This window comes from Salvia splendens, chromosome 4, assembly GCF_004379255.2.
Source record: "Salvia splendens isolate huo1 chromosome 4, SspV2, whole genome shotgun sequence".
NCBI classification, from domain to species: Eukaryota; Viridiplantae; Streptophyta; class Magnoliopsida; order Lamiales; family Lamiaceae; genus Salvia; species Salvia splendens.
Genome location: NC_056035.1, coordinates 9,110,605 through 9,125,963, shown reverse-complemented (window position 1 = coordinate 9,125,963; position 15,359 = coordinate 9,110,605). Strand labels below are relative to the sequence as shown.

The window sequence follows — 15,359 nt, the reverse complement described above, 5'->3', positions numbered from 1 at the left end:
ATTATTTTCTTGAGTACTAATTTCATTTAACTTCAGGTAAATCCATTAAACTTATTATCCTCACCCTTGTGGAATACACAATCAATTTATTTTTTGAGTACTAATAATAACACGATAGAATTATATAAATCAAAGATATATTTTTCATTATATAACATTTTATTAAAGAACAAAAATATAAAAATAAATAATGTAGAAATTAGAATACCATAGATATAAACTAAAATAATTTAATGCATAAATAATATTAACCATATATACAACAAAGTGCAAAAAAATATCTCCATCCGGATTCAAATTTGACGAATTCAAACTAATCTAACTCACATTACGCGAACCATGTTGATCAATAACCTATCACTTAAAATAATGGGAGTATCAACGAAGCCACCAATGTCAACTACAAAAAGAAACATTATTATTAGTCGAATCAATGTAAATTAAATATAATTACATTTCAAATAAAAATTTCTTTATAAATTTAAAAAATCTAGAGAAAAATTAACATTTACAAAACTATTATATAAAAGAGGAATTATATTTAAAACAATTACTCTTATTATATTTAAAATAATTCAGACAAAATTTGATAATGAGCCAAAAAAACATTTGGACCATTTTCTTTATAGGTATAGTTATTAGAAACAGCTCAATTTAAATACTCCAAAATAAAATAAGAAGCCCAAAATATTCTTACTCTGAAATAGCCCAATTAGATAATAAGTACTCATATCAATATATTTATAAAAGCCCAAACGATTTTTCAAGAAAACTTGCTAAACTTAACATTACACTAATTAAAATTAATCAGCATAATGAAAGCCATTAGGAATTATTAACTTATTGCACAAAAAATATGAATAGTGCTTTTGTCACATTTCATGCGCTGCATAGATTGGAAACCCTAATTTCTCTCTAACTTCTCCACGGTTCCACCGGTAAAAATGCAGAAAGAAAGGCGGTGGACGGTGACACTGGGTCCAGGAACAACAAATTGGCGACTCCTCCACCTTGAGGTCAGTTTCCAACGACAGTAACAATACTAATCGCCGCCTCGGCGAAAGACCCTAATTCCCTCTATCTTCTCCACGCCTCCACCGACGAAAACGGAGAAAGAGGAGGAGAACGCCGGCAATGACTCAAATAAACTACAAATCGGCGACGCTGCAACTTTTTGGCCAGTCGCCGATAGCGGTCTCAATCCTATTCGCCGCCTCAGTGACGAAACCCTATTTCCCTCTAACTTCGAGCTGACACCACCATCGGAAAAGGAGAAACAGAGGACGTCGAAGCGATTTCTTCAAACCCCTACCACATCGACAACCGATCATCTCTCCCTCACCAAAAAGGTACAAATTTGTTCATTTTTGTCATATAAGTTTTAAATTTTCATTACAATTAACTAATTTCATTGAAAAAATGTTTGCTGAAACAGATCTAAAAAATTCGATAAGCTTTAATTTTCTCTGCTGCAGAGCTTCTAAAATCATGAAAATCAATGTCGGAGCCTCCGGTAAAAGGTAAAACTTAGAGCTATTTCATTACAGATTAACTGTAGAGCTCTTTATGGTTGTTAACGTGTCACTTGAGAACTATTCTTTGCTTCTATCATCCATTGTTCTCTGCAAAACACTTTAACGTCTATGTTAATAAAGCTGCATTCATTCATACAACAGTGTAAACTGGTAGTATTAATAAAACTTTACCTTAATCGAGATAGTAGATCAATTAGAGTTTGTTGATGGTCTTGCATACCAATTTATGTATAAAAAACAGTTGCATTTGCTGTCTTTCACTCTACTTGAATTGCAATCACAATGTCACCTTTACTTTGACATGTTGTGCCTCTAATTCTCTTAGGGCTTTTGTTGTAACAGGAAAATTTTGTAATTCTAATCGGATATATTGTGGAGAAAGACTTGATGGTTCTGCCCTATTTATAATTCTGATAACCTGAAGTGTATTGGGTAAGCCAACTTCATATTAATAATTTATAAAACTAATCTCTGCATATTAATAACAACTTTCAAAAATGTTTCAAGCCTCTCTAAAAATGAGTCTCTGCGCAATCTTTGCACTTGAGTCGATGTTGATCAGCTGTTTGTGAGCCAATTCAGTTTAAGGTTAAGATTTTCAATATATATTAAACTCTAATTTCTACTTATCTATCTTCAGGTAGACATGCTTTGGAAAGGAGAAATTCTGGATTAGTGACAACTTTTGGTAAGTGGAAGCATTTATATTGCGTTTTGTAGTATTAGGCGAGTTTTGAAAATCGAACAAACCTCATGCTCTCTTTATATTAGTATGTTTTTCTCCTACTTTTCTTAGTAAAATAATACTCTATTTTATACAAGATGTGTACAGGTCCTAATTCCATGTGTTCCCCCCAGGCAGTTATAATAAATATGTCTGCACCTATGCAATTTTCGATGCATGAAATAATGACATAATTTCATATCTTTTGTGCAGATACTAAAATAAGATATTGATGCATAAATATTCATGAGGTAATGCCTAATTGAATTAAACTGAATAGACTATTAAGAAGAAACAAATATGGTTGAAACAAAAGTAGATACTAATATTGTTAAAAATCACATAAAAATGGTAAATATATCATACAGGAAGAATGAAAATAACCAAAAATGAAGGCCAAATTTGCGCGCATTAGTATTCATAGGAATTACTATTTCAGAATCAACAAATAATGACATAACTTCATTCATTTGTGCATGGATTGATAAAAAAAGGTATCGATGCTTGCTATGGAAAGCAGATTATATATAAATATTAATGAGGCAATACCCAATCTCCATAAACTGAATGCAATATTGGGAATAAACAAATATGGTAAAAACATACGTAGATACTAATGTTAATGGCTAGAAACAGAAAAAATAATATCACATACTGATTGCAGGGACTGATCTACAAAAATATCAAACAAAGGAGGCATGACTTGAAAAAAGATGATACAAACATGGAGGCAATGGCAGGTTCAAGTTTAGAAAACTACATCCATTGTAAAATGAGTTTTTACATATGCTAAATATGCTAATTTTTAGTAACAGAGTGAAAATTACTGACAATTTCAAGTTAGGCAACTGCATCATCATGTAACTAAGTATTTACAGGAGCTAAATATCATAAACTAACTTCAATACATATAGGGCATTTCAGAAACAGGAATAAATATATAAAGAAGATTCAATAAAGAGGAATGCAAATAAGAATTTGAAAAGAAACTTAACCAAGCTTGTGTTGCTGATTCGATTGAGTGTTTTCAGTTGTGAGGAGTCGGTTAGTGATTGTAGAAGTGTTAGGAAAGGGTATTTATAGGTTAAAAATGGTCAGCGTGCTCTTAAAAAAGTATCTTAGGTTCCCTAAGCACACATGACATGTCAGACATGGGGGGCTTAAACCTATTCTACTTCATTAGCATATAACATAATAGGTATGAAATTCTTTTCTTTTACAATATGAAAACAAAATGACTCAGATATAAGTTTTGCATCTCACTCTAATGGGTGCAGATTAATTACTATACCTAGTCAGAATTATATAATTTATGTTAATATTTTCAGAACATAGCTAAAGTATATTTCTTTTAACTACATATACTTAAATATTAATCACATAACATTAAATCTTCTTTGCAATTAGCACAATACAACTTAGATTATATTTAATAATCTTTCATTCAGATGAATCAGTTTCAAGTTACTAATTCCATGCCATTCCTGAGCATAAAGTACATTAGGTCTTCAATACTTTTATTAAATTAGATTTAATTTAGAATTAGTAATCTTAGATTTGATTGTGAAGCAAAAATACATTTTGAAAATAATATTAAGGCTTAGAAAAGATTAAGAGGTTTCATTTTTTAAATTGCCACAAATAAAACAATAGTTCGAAATAAATTTCATATACTATATTAATCATTATAGTGACATTATTTACTTTGCATATATTAATTACTTAATGCTTTGCATGTAATATTATTGAATTTATTGGGATTTCTACATTTTTCCTATTTTATTTACAGAAACGAATTACATTGATTACTAATATATGTTGCATTTATTATCAGAGACAAACTGCATTAGAAATACACAAATGTATCAATGACAGATTTGATAATATGGAAAATATATATTTTGTAATAGAATACTTATTTAATGACTACAACCTATGCATATCCTACACAAATATGGCTGCAATCTTGGAAGAGGGTTTTTCTCCCCCTCTCTCTATCTATCTGTCTCTATCTGACTTATATTTTTATACTGATTTTATTCTCGTTTTAATGATGTAAAATTGAGATTTTGTTATGTTCTTATTATCACAGGTTCTAATCTTGTGTTTTTTTAATGTGCATGTATTAATTGAATTGACAACAACTGAAAATAGTATCATTTCAAAACTGCATTATTATATTTAATTTTCCTTAAAAAACACGAATTGCATAGATATTTTTAAATTGATATTCATGAAAGGTTTAAATATGCATTTAACATATGAAATATATATTTTTGACAAAATGCATTGGAAACTGGAGTGAATCAGACAGCTTTGAAAGAATGGAATAAATAGATACTATATTGTAAGGGCATTAGCAGTGGGGCGCCCTAAGGCGCGCCACGTCATCAGTTTTATCCTCCTACCTCCCCACCTGCAGTGGGGCGCCCTAAGGCGCGCAACATCATCATTTTTTTAATATTTACAAAATTCATACGAATTTAAAAAAACTAATAAATTAAAATACGAATTTCAAAAACTTCATTTCATTTAATAAAAATTAATACATTACAATGCGAATTAAAAAAAAAACAAACTCAGCGACGGCCGTTACGAGCCCACACTTCTTCAATCATGTCGCTCATGAGCTGCGCATGATCCTGTTGGTTGCGCATTGAGGCCTGTCTAGATAGAACCTCATTGAAGCCTAACGGTACCCCTCTATCGGGTGTCTCGATCGACGTGCCGGATGAGCTAGATGCACGGTCATCTTCATTCCAATCGGTGATGCTTCCGCCTTCATTTTCGACTATCATGTTGTGCAGGATTATGCACGCATATATGACATCGGCGATGACTTCCTTGTACCAGGAACGAGTCGGCCCTTTCACAATTGCCCACCGTGATTGGAGCACACCAAATGCCCGCTCGACATCCTTCCGCGCCGACTCCTGCTTTTGCGCAAATAAAACCCTCTTCTCACCAATTGGGCAGCTGATCGTCTTTAGGAAAACTGGCCACCGTGGGTAGATGCCATCGGCCAAGTAGTACCTCATATGGTATTGGCGTCTGTTGGCAGTGAACTCGATGGCCGGGCCGTTGCCGTTTTATTGCTCGGTGAAGAGGGTGGACGAGTTGAGGACGTTAATGTCGTTGTTCGACCCGGCTACGCCGAAGTAGGCATGCCAGATCCAGAGTCGATGGTCAGCGACGGCTTCGAGGATCATCGTCGGGTGGCTGCCCTTGTATCCACTTGTGAATTGGCCTCTCCACGCCGTCGGACAATTATTCCACTGCCAGCGCATACAGTCGATGCTCCCGAGCATCCCAGGAAACCCGTGCGCCGTCTCGTGCATCTGCATCAGACCCTGGCAATCAGTGGCAGTCGGCTTGCGCAAATATGTGTCGCCATAGGCCTCTACTATCCCCCGACCAAAGCGCTTCAGACACTAGCGGCATGTAGAATCCCCGCAGTGGAGGTACTCGTCAAAAAGGTCCGCCGTGGTGCCGTATGCCAACTGACGAATGGCAGTTGTGCACTTTTGCAATGGTGTAAGGCCGGGTTTGTCGATGCAGTCCTTCCGAAACGTGAAGTATTCATCACGTGAAGACAATGTCCGAACAATGCTGAGAAAAAGGTACCGCGACATTCTAAACCGGCGGTGGAAAACAGTCGGGCCCCATCGTGGTTGATCGGCAAAATCGTCTTCAACCAGACGTCTGTGAGCTTCCAGGTGGTCGATTCGGACATACGTCCTATGTCGAATAGGCCTATGGACTTGCTCAGCCGCCGCCGCCGCCGCTGCCGCCGCCTCCTTCTCGCGCTGCATTGCCGCATAGCATGCCGCCATGGCCTCTTCAACGGCTGCATCTGATGCTTCTGACGTCGAACTACCGGACTCAGACGAACTAGAACTATTGGTGTCGTTGCCGAGATTTATTTTGGTTGGATGTTGAGAGAGAATATGTAAAGAGATAGTCGATATGTTCGTATGTACAAATGAATGAGAAACGAGATTTATATAGAAAATCAAAAACGCGTGCCATCGTCCGCGACCATCGTCCGCGTAGCCCATAGTGGGGCGGACGATGGCCTATCGTCCGCGCTATACTCCGCGCCCTTAGTATAGGGCGCGACGATCGTACGCGGCCTATGTCACGCACCCGCAATGGGGCGGACGATGCGCGCCATCGGGCGTGCCATCGTCCGCCCCATTGCGGATGGCCTAATAGAATAGTGGTATTTTTTATAAAGCCTATGCAAAGCTAACATGAATAGGCTGCAACCATACCCTTAAATTATCGGTTCATACAAACTAATCAGACATAAGATCCATATTAAATAAAATGTATTTTACAATAAAATAATAAAATTTAAGCTAAGATAGTGCCCAAATTTCATAACATTTCCCATCCAAATGTGGGGCTAGTGGCACTTCTGTAATTTTCCTAAACATGTCTCCCTTTGTATGAGTATAGATTATATTATCCACTATTATACAGCATATATATTCTAAACCCAACTGAAGTAAATAATTAGTAAAATCTTAAAAATTTAAATTAGCTGGACTTATTGAATCAACATTATGCATCAATCGATAAAGCCACAACTTTATAAGTGATGCAACACGTATTAACTAATAACTGAAAATAAATAGGATCAACATAGACATGGGTACTTGTCTCCATGTTCAATCAGTAGTTGTTGTCGCAAATATATATAAAAATCAAAGGGAGGTGGTTAATTAACCATCAAAAATTAAGATTAATTTTTAACGATTAGGAGATTCGGTTGATATAATGTCAAGTGTATTATATTTTAAATTTAAATAATTATTAAATAAAATTGAAGGGTATTAATGTCAATTCTCTCTTATTAAAATTATCCTAAAACTTTAAATTTACGTAAATTTCTCAATTTAAATTATTTTTTCGCAAAAAATATATCAAATTAAACTTAATTTTATAAGGATTCTAACAAGATCTCAATTGCATATATTACGACGACGTTCGGATAATGAAATTTGATGATTTTTATTTCACTTTTCGTATATGTTGACAAGCAAATTTTTTATCAACAAATACATAAAAAATCTCAATATAATGCAGGTAAAATCTCAATATAATGCATGTGAAATTTCAATAAAACTATATTGATATTTTGTCTACTATTTATTAAAATTCGTAAGATTTAATCTCATCCACTCATTTTAAAATCTAAGGATGAAGATTTAGTGAGAATATGAAGCGATGCTCATTGTTTGGGTCACACTAACAAATAAATAAATATAAACAAATATTATAATACCCGCCCAAACAAATATTATAATACCCACCAAATCCATTTTGTATGACCAACAATTAAGAATAATTAACACACTAGGTTGCTAGATTTGAATTCGTTATCCACTCTCTAACCCTATCCTAAACCAATCGATTAGGTAGCAATTAATTAAAAGCCGGCCCCTGGATCCCGAGAAAAAATTCAGGGGTCCTAGTATACCACGTGGCAATCTGACTTGATGTGTCCCTCCAATATAATTTTGCCAAGTGGAAATATATACACAAGCCCTACTTCTAGCTGGAAACATAAAGCATTTAGAAAGAAAAAGGCAATCTTCTGTATTATGGAAAGAGTGATGCTAAATGGTCATATTATGGTCTGCCATAATTAGATTTTTCAACCAAATTTAATGCACTTGGAAAGTACAAAATTTTCAAGACTAATCTACCCCTTCCTTAATTCTCCATCTATATTTTCCTCAACATTCGATAACGCTTTATACTTATTACTCTTATGTTCTCATATTTTTATTTATAATAAAAATTAACAATATTAGATAAATGTAGTATAATATATTATTATTTTTGATGTTTTGATGTCATTGCTTGTAAGGATCCAATAATAATTATTTTTGGGAAATGGAGTTGTAATTAGTATAGAGAGAGATTGTTTTCAAATTTAAATTTGAAATTAAATGCATATTCTCTCAAACGGGAAGAATAAGGGTGATTATGTCAAAATACTTAAGCACTATCTAGAACTATTATTTTATAATATTATTTGCTTCAACTATTTACAAAACTGCCACCGTGTGGCGAGCCATATTGTGGCCGCATAGCATTACTGTTATGGAAACTATCCCAAAATTTTGGGCATGTATATAGACTTTCTCTTATATATATATATATAGGGTAGTGATCAAGATATAACTAATCTTAAGTGTATAACTAGAGAACAAATCTCAGCCACACATCTTAATGGAACAAATATTATTTATATTAATTATATAAAATAGACTAAGGGTATTTTTGTAAATTACATTATGAGAATTAAATCAATTAAGCGGTTTCCTTCAGCGGTCACCAGCATCACGATCCACATCGGCCTTGGCAGCTCCTTCAGCGCACCGAATAATTCCCCAAACACCAGGATTTGCCCTTTCTTCGCTGGATCTGGCTCCGTCGCAGCTTGAGGGGTCTCCGTCACGAAGAAAAGGGCCATGACGGTGATGGAGATTAGGAGGAAGATGGCGATTATGAAGCAAGTCTTCAGATTTTACTTCAATACTGTAATATGTAATCCATTGTTCTATATGATACTTTAGATATTATTTAATTATAACTATGATTTGTATTACTTGTATCACGACATATGTAATATTTCAAGGTTTTTATTTGTCAAAAACCATCTATTTGAACAATTTTCCAACTTATATATTGTCGAAAAGAGTACATACTTTTAGATCAATTACTTGATGGAAAAAGTGTGCCAATTACATCTGGATTCGAAATTTCAAATGATGAGAATTTGTTTAAGATTGAAATTAAATTTTAAGGGTGCTTTGGAAAGAACAAAACACATCACTCTTATTATGATTTTACTTCACTCTTGTTTACAAAACACATCACTCTTATTATGATTTTACTTCACTCTTGTTTACAAAACACATCACTCTTATTATGACTTTACTTCACGCTTGTTCACAAAATACATCACTCTTATTATGATTTTACTTCACTCTTGTTCACAAAACACATCACTCTTATTCTGATTATATTTCACTCTTGTTCACAAAACACATCACTCTTACTGTGATTTTACTTCACTCTTGTTCACAAAACACATCACTCTTATTCTGCAAAACACATCACTCTTGTTCACAAAACACATCACTCTTAATCTGATTTTACTTCACTCTTGTTCACAAAACGCATCACTCTTACTCTGATTTTACTTCACTCTTGTTCACAAAACACATCACTCTTAGCATGATTTTACTTCACTCTTGTTTACAAAACACATCACTCTTATTATGATTTTACTTCACTCTTGTTTACAAAACACATCACTCTTATTATGATTTTACTTCACTTTTGTTTACAAAACACATCACTCTTATTATGATTTTACTTCATTCTTGTTTACAAAACGCATCACTCTTATTATGATTTTACTTCATTCTTGTTTACAAAACACATCACTCTTATTATGATTTTAAACATTGCGGAACAAAAAATTTAATTAAATTTCAACAGCTCGGAAGAATCATAAATGTGATAAATAAATAATTGTACACTTAGCATGATTGTGATAGAGAGTGGAGTAGTAACATAGTCATTAGCTTGGATTATTTATTGCTACGTTGCCATTTTTTGTTTTGAGCGTGAGCATTTAATTAAAAAAAAAAGAAAAAAGAAATAACAAATCAATGCAACTGTTTTCATTTCATCTTCATCCGATCAAGCCCTGGGTAAGATATGGCCTTAATGCCTCAATCCATTTCCAGCACTGGAACGAGGAGAAGCCTCCGACGCGCAGAGTTCGCTTTGCATCAATCCTGTTATCGAAAGCATTCGCTATTCTCTTAATCGCCACCTCCTCCATCGTCTCGGCATTGGTAGCAGAGCTGCGGCGGAGCAATACCACACCAAATCACAAACGGAAAAAAAAGCACAGCAAATTGCAGAAATTGAGTTTACCAAACAAAACCGTAAGCGCCGCGGCCAACGGGAGTAATCGGCGGTGCGTATTTGGAGGGGACCTCGAAGAGGTTGCCGAGGACGTTGTACTGAATGAATTTTCCGCCATGGATTGGAACGCCTTTTATTTGGACAGCTGAAGCATTGGATTCGATTTCGCTTTCCTTTTCCCTTTCCATTTGGTTTTGCTGTGAGACTGTGGGAGACTGTGGCCGAGATCTCCTCCTACCTTCACCTACCTAATTTTAGCTATGCAATGACCATTATACCCCCGCATTGTTATTATGGAGTAAATTTGTGATTGAGGGAACTAATATCTCATTAAATTCGAAAATTAATACTAGCCCTTGATTTTTTGATCAAAGGCTAGTATTAATACAAGTCTATGATTTGGTTCTCTAGTTATTTGGTTAAGGTATATATATATATATATGTGTGTGTGTGTGGGGGGGGAGCGTTATTCTCCTATTCATCCCTTAGATCCTTTATTCTTCTTAATATGGGCCGTTAGATCTCATTCATCAACGGTCCAGATGATCTGCATTATTACACTATAATGGTGCATTATTAGTTGGTGTGCATTTTTCAACTGAAAATCTGCATTATTACACTATAATGGTGCATTATTAGTCGGTGTGCATTATTCAACTGAAAATCTGCATTATTAAATGACACGTGGCACCAATCTAACCGTCGGATGACAAAATCGTGGGGCTGAGATTAAAAAGAACAAAGAACAAAAGATACAAAAAGGAAATGAATACATCCATATATATACATATAGGTGTGTGATCAAATACTAACTAATTTATAGTAATAACTAATATCAATTTATATGTTAAAAATATCAACACAAAAACATAAATTTATCAATATTCTTGTGTTGATAAACTTATGTGTTTGTGTTGATATTTAAATTTAGTTAGCACACTAACGTAACCATATATATGTATGTATATGCATTAACATGTAATTTTGACGTGATTTGTGAACACAAATTTATTTAAAAAATGGTTATAATATTCCACCACCAATATTTTTTGTTGAGACTGCTTTTATTTTATATTGATATATATATACATAAATTAAATTTATTTATTTGATGGGATTGTTTTTTCTTTTTTTTATCGATATATACATTAATTAAAATTTTGTTAGCTTTGCACTCAATAAGTTAACTATACGAATGAATATACAATGTATTTTTTATCATTACATATTTTAATATCAATTTTAAGAAATTTTATAAATAATAATATTTTTAAAAAATTTTATTGAACCGGCGGTTGGAACCGGTGAACCGCCGGTTACGGTTCGTGATATTTCCGAACCTGAACCGGCCCGCTTGAACCGCCGAACCGCCGCTGCCGGTTCCGAACCGCCGGTTAACCGGCGGTCCGGTTCGATTTGTGCATGCCTAATCACAAATATCTCAAATTCTATCTATTCTCTAAGGCCATACACAATGTTGTCTCTTATCCATCTCATCTCTTAACTATTCATGGGCTCCATTGTACTTTTCATCCCATCTCTTAATTAAGAGACAACACCTGCAACCCTCCATCTCTTAACCGTCTCTTAACCATTTCATCCCTTAACTATTCATACAATTTCATTTTTTATTTTTATTTCCAACAAATTCAATTAATAAAAACACACTCCATTAAATAAAATAAAATTACAACTTAAAATTCTAAAAAAATTTAAAAAAAACATAATTAAAAATCATAAAAAAAATGAAAAATACATAATTTAATTTCTTGCGCCCACTCTCTCTAAATTCAAAATCTCAAAACTCAAAGAAGCAGAAGAAAGATCATGTGCGTCTACCGGTTGCTAAATTTTGCCCAAATGTGCTACATTATTAGATCCTCATGGAGTTGAGCGTGGGCGTTAGAATCACGTGACCTTGCCCGAACAGACAACCACTCTTGCAAAGACGGATGCACTCCACTGCGAGGTGGACTACTTGCGGTAGAGCTTCTCGGGGTTTCAGGGTCGAACCAATTTCCCGCCCCAGGTCCTTCGTCGGCGACAATCATGTTGTGCAAGATTATGCACGTATACATAATGTCGACCATATTCTCCATAAACCACATATGAGTCGGGGCTTTGATAATGTTGAAGCGCGCTTGGAGAACCCCGAACGCCGTCTCCACATCCTTGCGAGCAGCCTCTTGCTTCTGCGCAAAAAGAGCCCGTTCTTCGTTCACCGGCCTGTTGAACGTCTTCACGAAGGTTGGCCACTTCGGGTAGATGTCGTCGGCAAGTTAATACCCCATTTTATACTGCCGGTTGTTAGTGATGAAGTTGATGGCCGGCGCTTTACCATTCAAAACTTCTGTGAAGAGGTCGGATTGGTTGAGCATGTTGACATCGTTGTTCGATCCGGGGACCCCGAAGTATAACCCCCTCCACGCCACATGACAATTCTTCCATTGCTAATGCTAACCCCAAAGTATTACCAAATCCATAACCGGTAGTCGGCAACGGCCTCGAGTATAACGGTGGGGTGGGTGACTCTGTGGCTGCTCGTGTATGACCCCAATTCTTCCATTGCTAATGCATGCAATCGACGCTGTCAAGTATCCCGGGGAATCCGTACACTTCTTCGTGAAGGTGGAGCAGAAACTGACAATCTGTCGTGCTTGGCTTCCGAAGAAATCCATCGGTGAAGGCTGCCCGGACGCCTTTGCAGAAGTTCATCAAGCACATTCTCTCAGTGCTTTCTCCAATGTGGATGTATTCGTCGAACAAATCCGCCGTTTGTCCAGTAGCAAGCTGACGGATTGCTGCAGTACATTTGTGCAGCGTTGTGTGGCTGGGACGGCCGACGGCGTCGAACCCTTCTTGGAAGAACTCTTCCCGGGTTGCCAATGTATTTGCGATGTGCAGAAATAGCCATTTCCGCATGTGAAAACGGCGACGGAAGTAGGTCTCTCCCCATACCGGGTTATCACAGAAGTAGTCGCGTACTAACCTTGCGGCGGCTTCCTCCGCCTCCCTACGTCGATCTTCTTCAAGCGATTCTTCCATTATTCGACGCATTTGCTCAAATGGATTCATGAATGGATTAAATTTGGGAGAAGAATAAAAGAGATGATTTGAGATGAAAATTGAAGAGGAAAGAGAGATGATTTGAGAAGAATAAATTGTGTTTGTGTGTGTGAAAGAGGAATATTTATAGAATTAAAAAAGAAAAAAAAATAAAATAAACGCTGAACGGTCATATTACCGTTTTTAATTTTTAATTTTTTGTATAAAATTCGATTTTTTTAAAAAATAATTTATTGCGTCAGCGTGACGAATCTCACTCGCGGGCCGGCGAGTGGGCGTCACGCCTAGCGCCAGCGCGCGCCAGCCGTCTCGGTGAGACTGACGTCTCGGCGAGATAGGGACGAGACGGGACGCTGCAACGCGTCTCGCGTCTGTCTCGTCTCGGAGGGACGAGATGAGAGACACCCGCGGGATGCGTTGCGGGTGCTCTAATTGAACATGTTGTAAATCTCTCCATAGAAGAAACCACATTTTAGTGATAACATTCTAGGCCTCAAAGAGAAAGGTAAAATGTTCACGGTGATTTCTAAACAACCTTTATTGGAAAATGCATAATACATACTACTTCGGCACACGCATGTTCATATAAAAAAATTCGATATTAAAAAAAACACTCGTAAAAAATGTATACAATTATCTTGAGAAAAAAAAATGAAACAAACACCCCCAATTTTAAACTGGCTCGATCAAAATTAAAATCACCCCTACAAAAGACAAAAATGTAAAAGACGAATTATAATTTATACCACACCAACTGATAAAATCAAACTCAAGTGTCATAGGTGTTGATTCCGATGGAGCAAACCTTGCAAAACAACCCTTTTCTTATACTCCCACGAATCAAAATCAACGCCGTCGCTTTCACCGCTCCTGAATTTAACGGCGTATGATTCGTCCATCTTCGGCCTAAATCGCGGCACGAAGTAAAACCATGCTGCCGCGCACACAATCGCCCAAACTTTCCCCCAAATTATCATTACCACCAGAGTCACCGATACGATCACCGCTCCAACCGTCGAGTCAACCGCCGCCGCCGGAGCAGGCGCCGCTTTCTGCTTCCTCTGATGTATAATCGGCAGAGAAACCGAGTGCGACAATTTCCGTTGATTATCCGTCCGCTTTATCATCGAACTCGTTGCTATCGATTTCAATTCGTCTCTGTTTTCGCGCCTCTGAAATTTTTGCAGATGTGATTAATTTTATGTGAATTGTTATAGATTAAGAGATGATTAGTTACCTTATTGGTGGTTATTAGTTGATCTGGAGATGGAGTTGCGATCTTCTTCTCCTCCTCATCCTGTTCCACAACATTAATGTCTTTACTCTTGAGGATCTCCGGCGGAGGCGCGGCGGTATATTGGTCGTTGACCGGAGGAGCAGCTCTCTGGTAGCGGCCGGAGAGCGATTTTCTGTCGCTGTGATCGGCGGAGACTTTATTGGAAATACCGAAGCAGGCAGCGAAGGAGCAGAGGAAGGTGCTTCTCTTTCCTTTTTTTCTCTCCTTTTTGGAGGCAGCCATGGGAGAGAGAAGAGAGAGGGGAGATGTTAGCTGCAGCCTGCTAATGCTATTGCATGAAGGGTTTTTCCTAATAGGTATGGTTAAACCAACACATTTTGGCCCCCACGTTTTCCTTTTCTATAAATTATTTTTTGTTTGTTAGTTTTTCTACTGCGTAAATACAATGGTGTGAGTGAGTGAGTGGTGTAGTGCAAATGCTTTTATATCCTATTCAATTGGGAAAAATGAAATCTGTGGAATTTGATTTGGTTATTTTCTGCAAATGAAATGTTGGATTGGTTAATTATGAATTGAGTGTGACTAGCTGATGTGACTTTGAATTTGGAGAAATAGAACACTACAAATTCCTAAGTCATCGAATAAAAATTAACTTGTTCGGATATATTATAATGTGGTATGTTCCACTAATAACTGCATAATTTCTTTTTTTTATTAATATTTTTTAGGTAAATAATGTCTGACTAATTAAAAATTAAAATGTTTTTCGTTTATTTTTCTTTACCCAGTTTGACCAAATACCTTATAAAAAGTGAAATGAAACGACGTGAATTAGTACGTG

At 36.1% G+C, this 15,359-nt stretch overlaps 1 protein-coding gene across 1 annotated transcript; it reads right to left on the bottom strand.

Annotated features, from left to right (window-relative positions):
* Nucleotides 1-13,890: 13,890 nt before the first annotated feature.
* LOC121799774 (uncharacterized protein At5g23160-like) lies at nucleotides 13,891-14,986 on the bottom strand. The gene is made up of 2 exons (XM_042199240.1): nucleotides 14,519-14,986; nucleotides 13,891-14,453 (listed from the first exon to the last, which is right to left on the bottom strand). The coding sequence occupies exons 1-2, from the start codon at nucleotides 14,798-14,800 to the stop codon at nucleotides 14,058-14,060; spliced, it is 678 nt and encodes a 225-aa protein (XP_042055174.1). The 5' UTR covers nucleotides 14,801-14,986; the 3' UTR covers nucleotides 13,891-14,057.
* Between the last annotated feature and the right edge of the window lie 373 nt (nucleotides 14,987-15,359).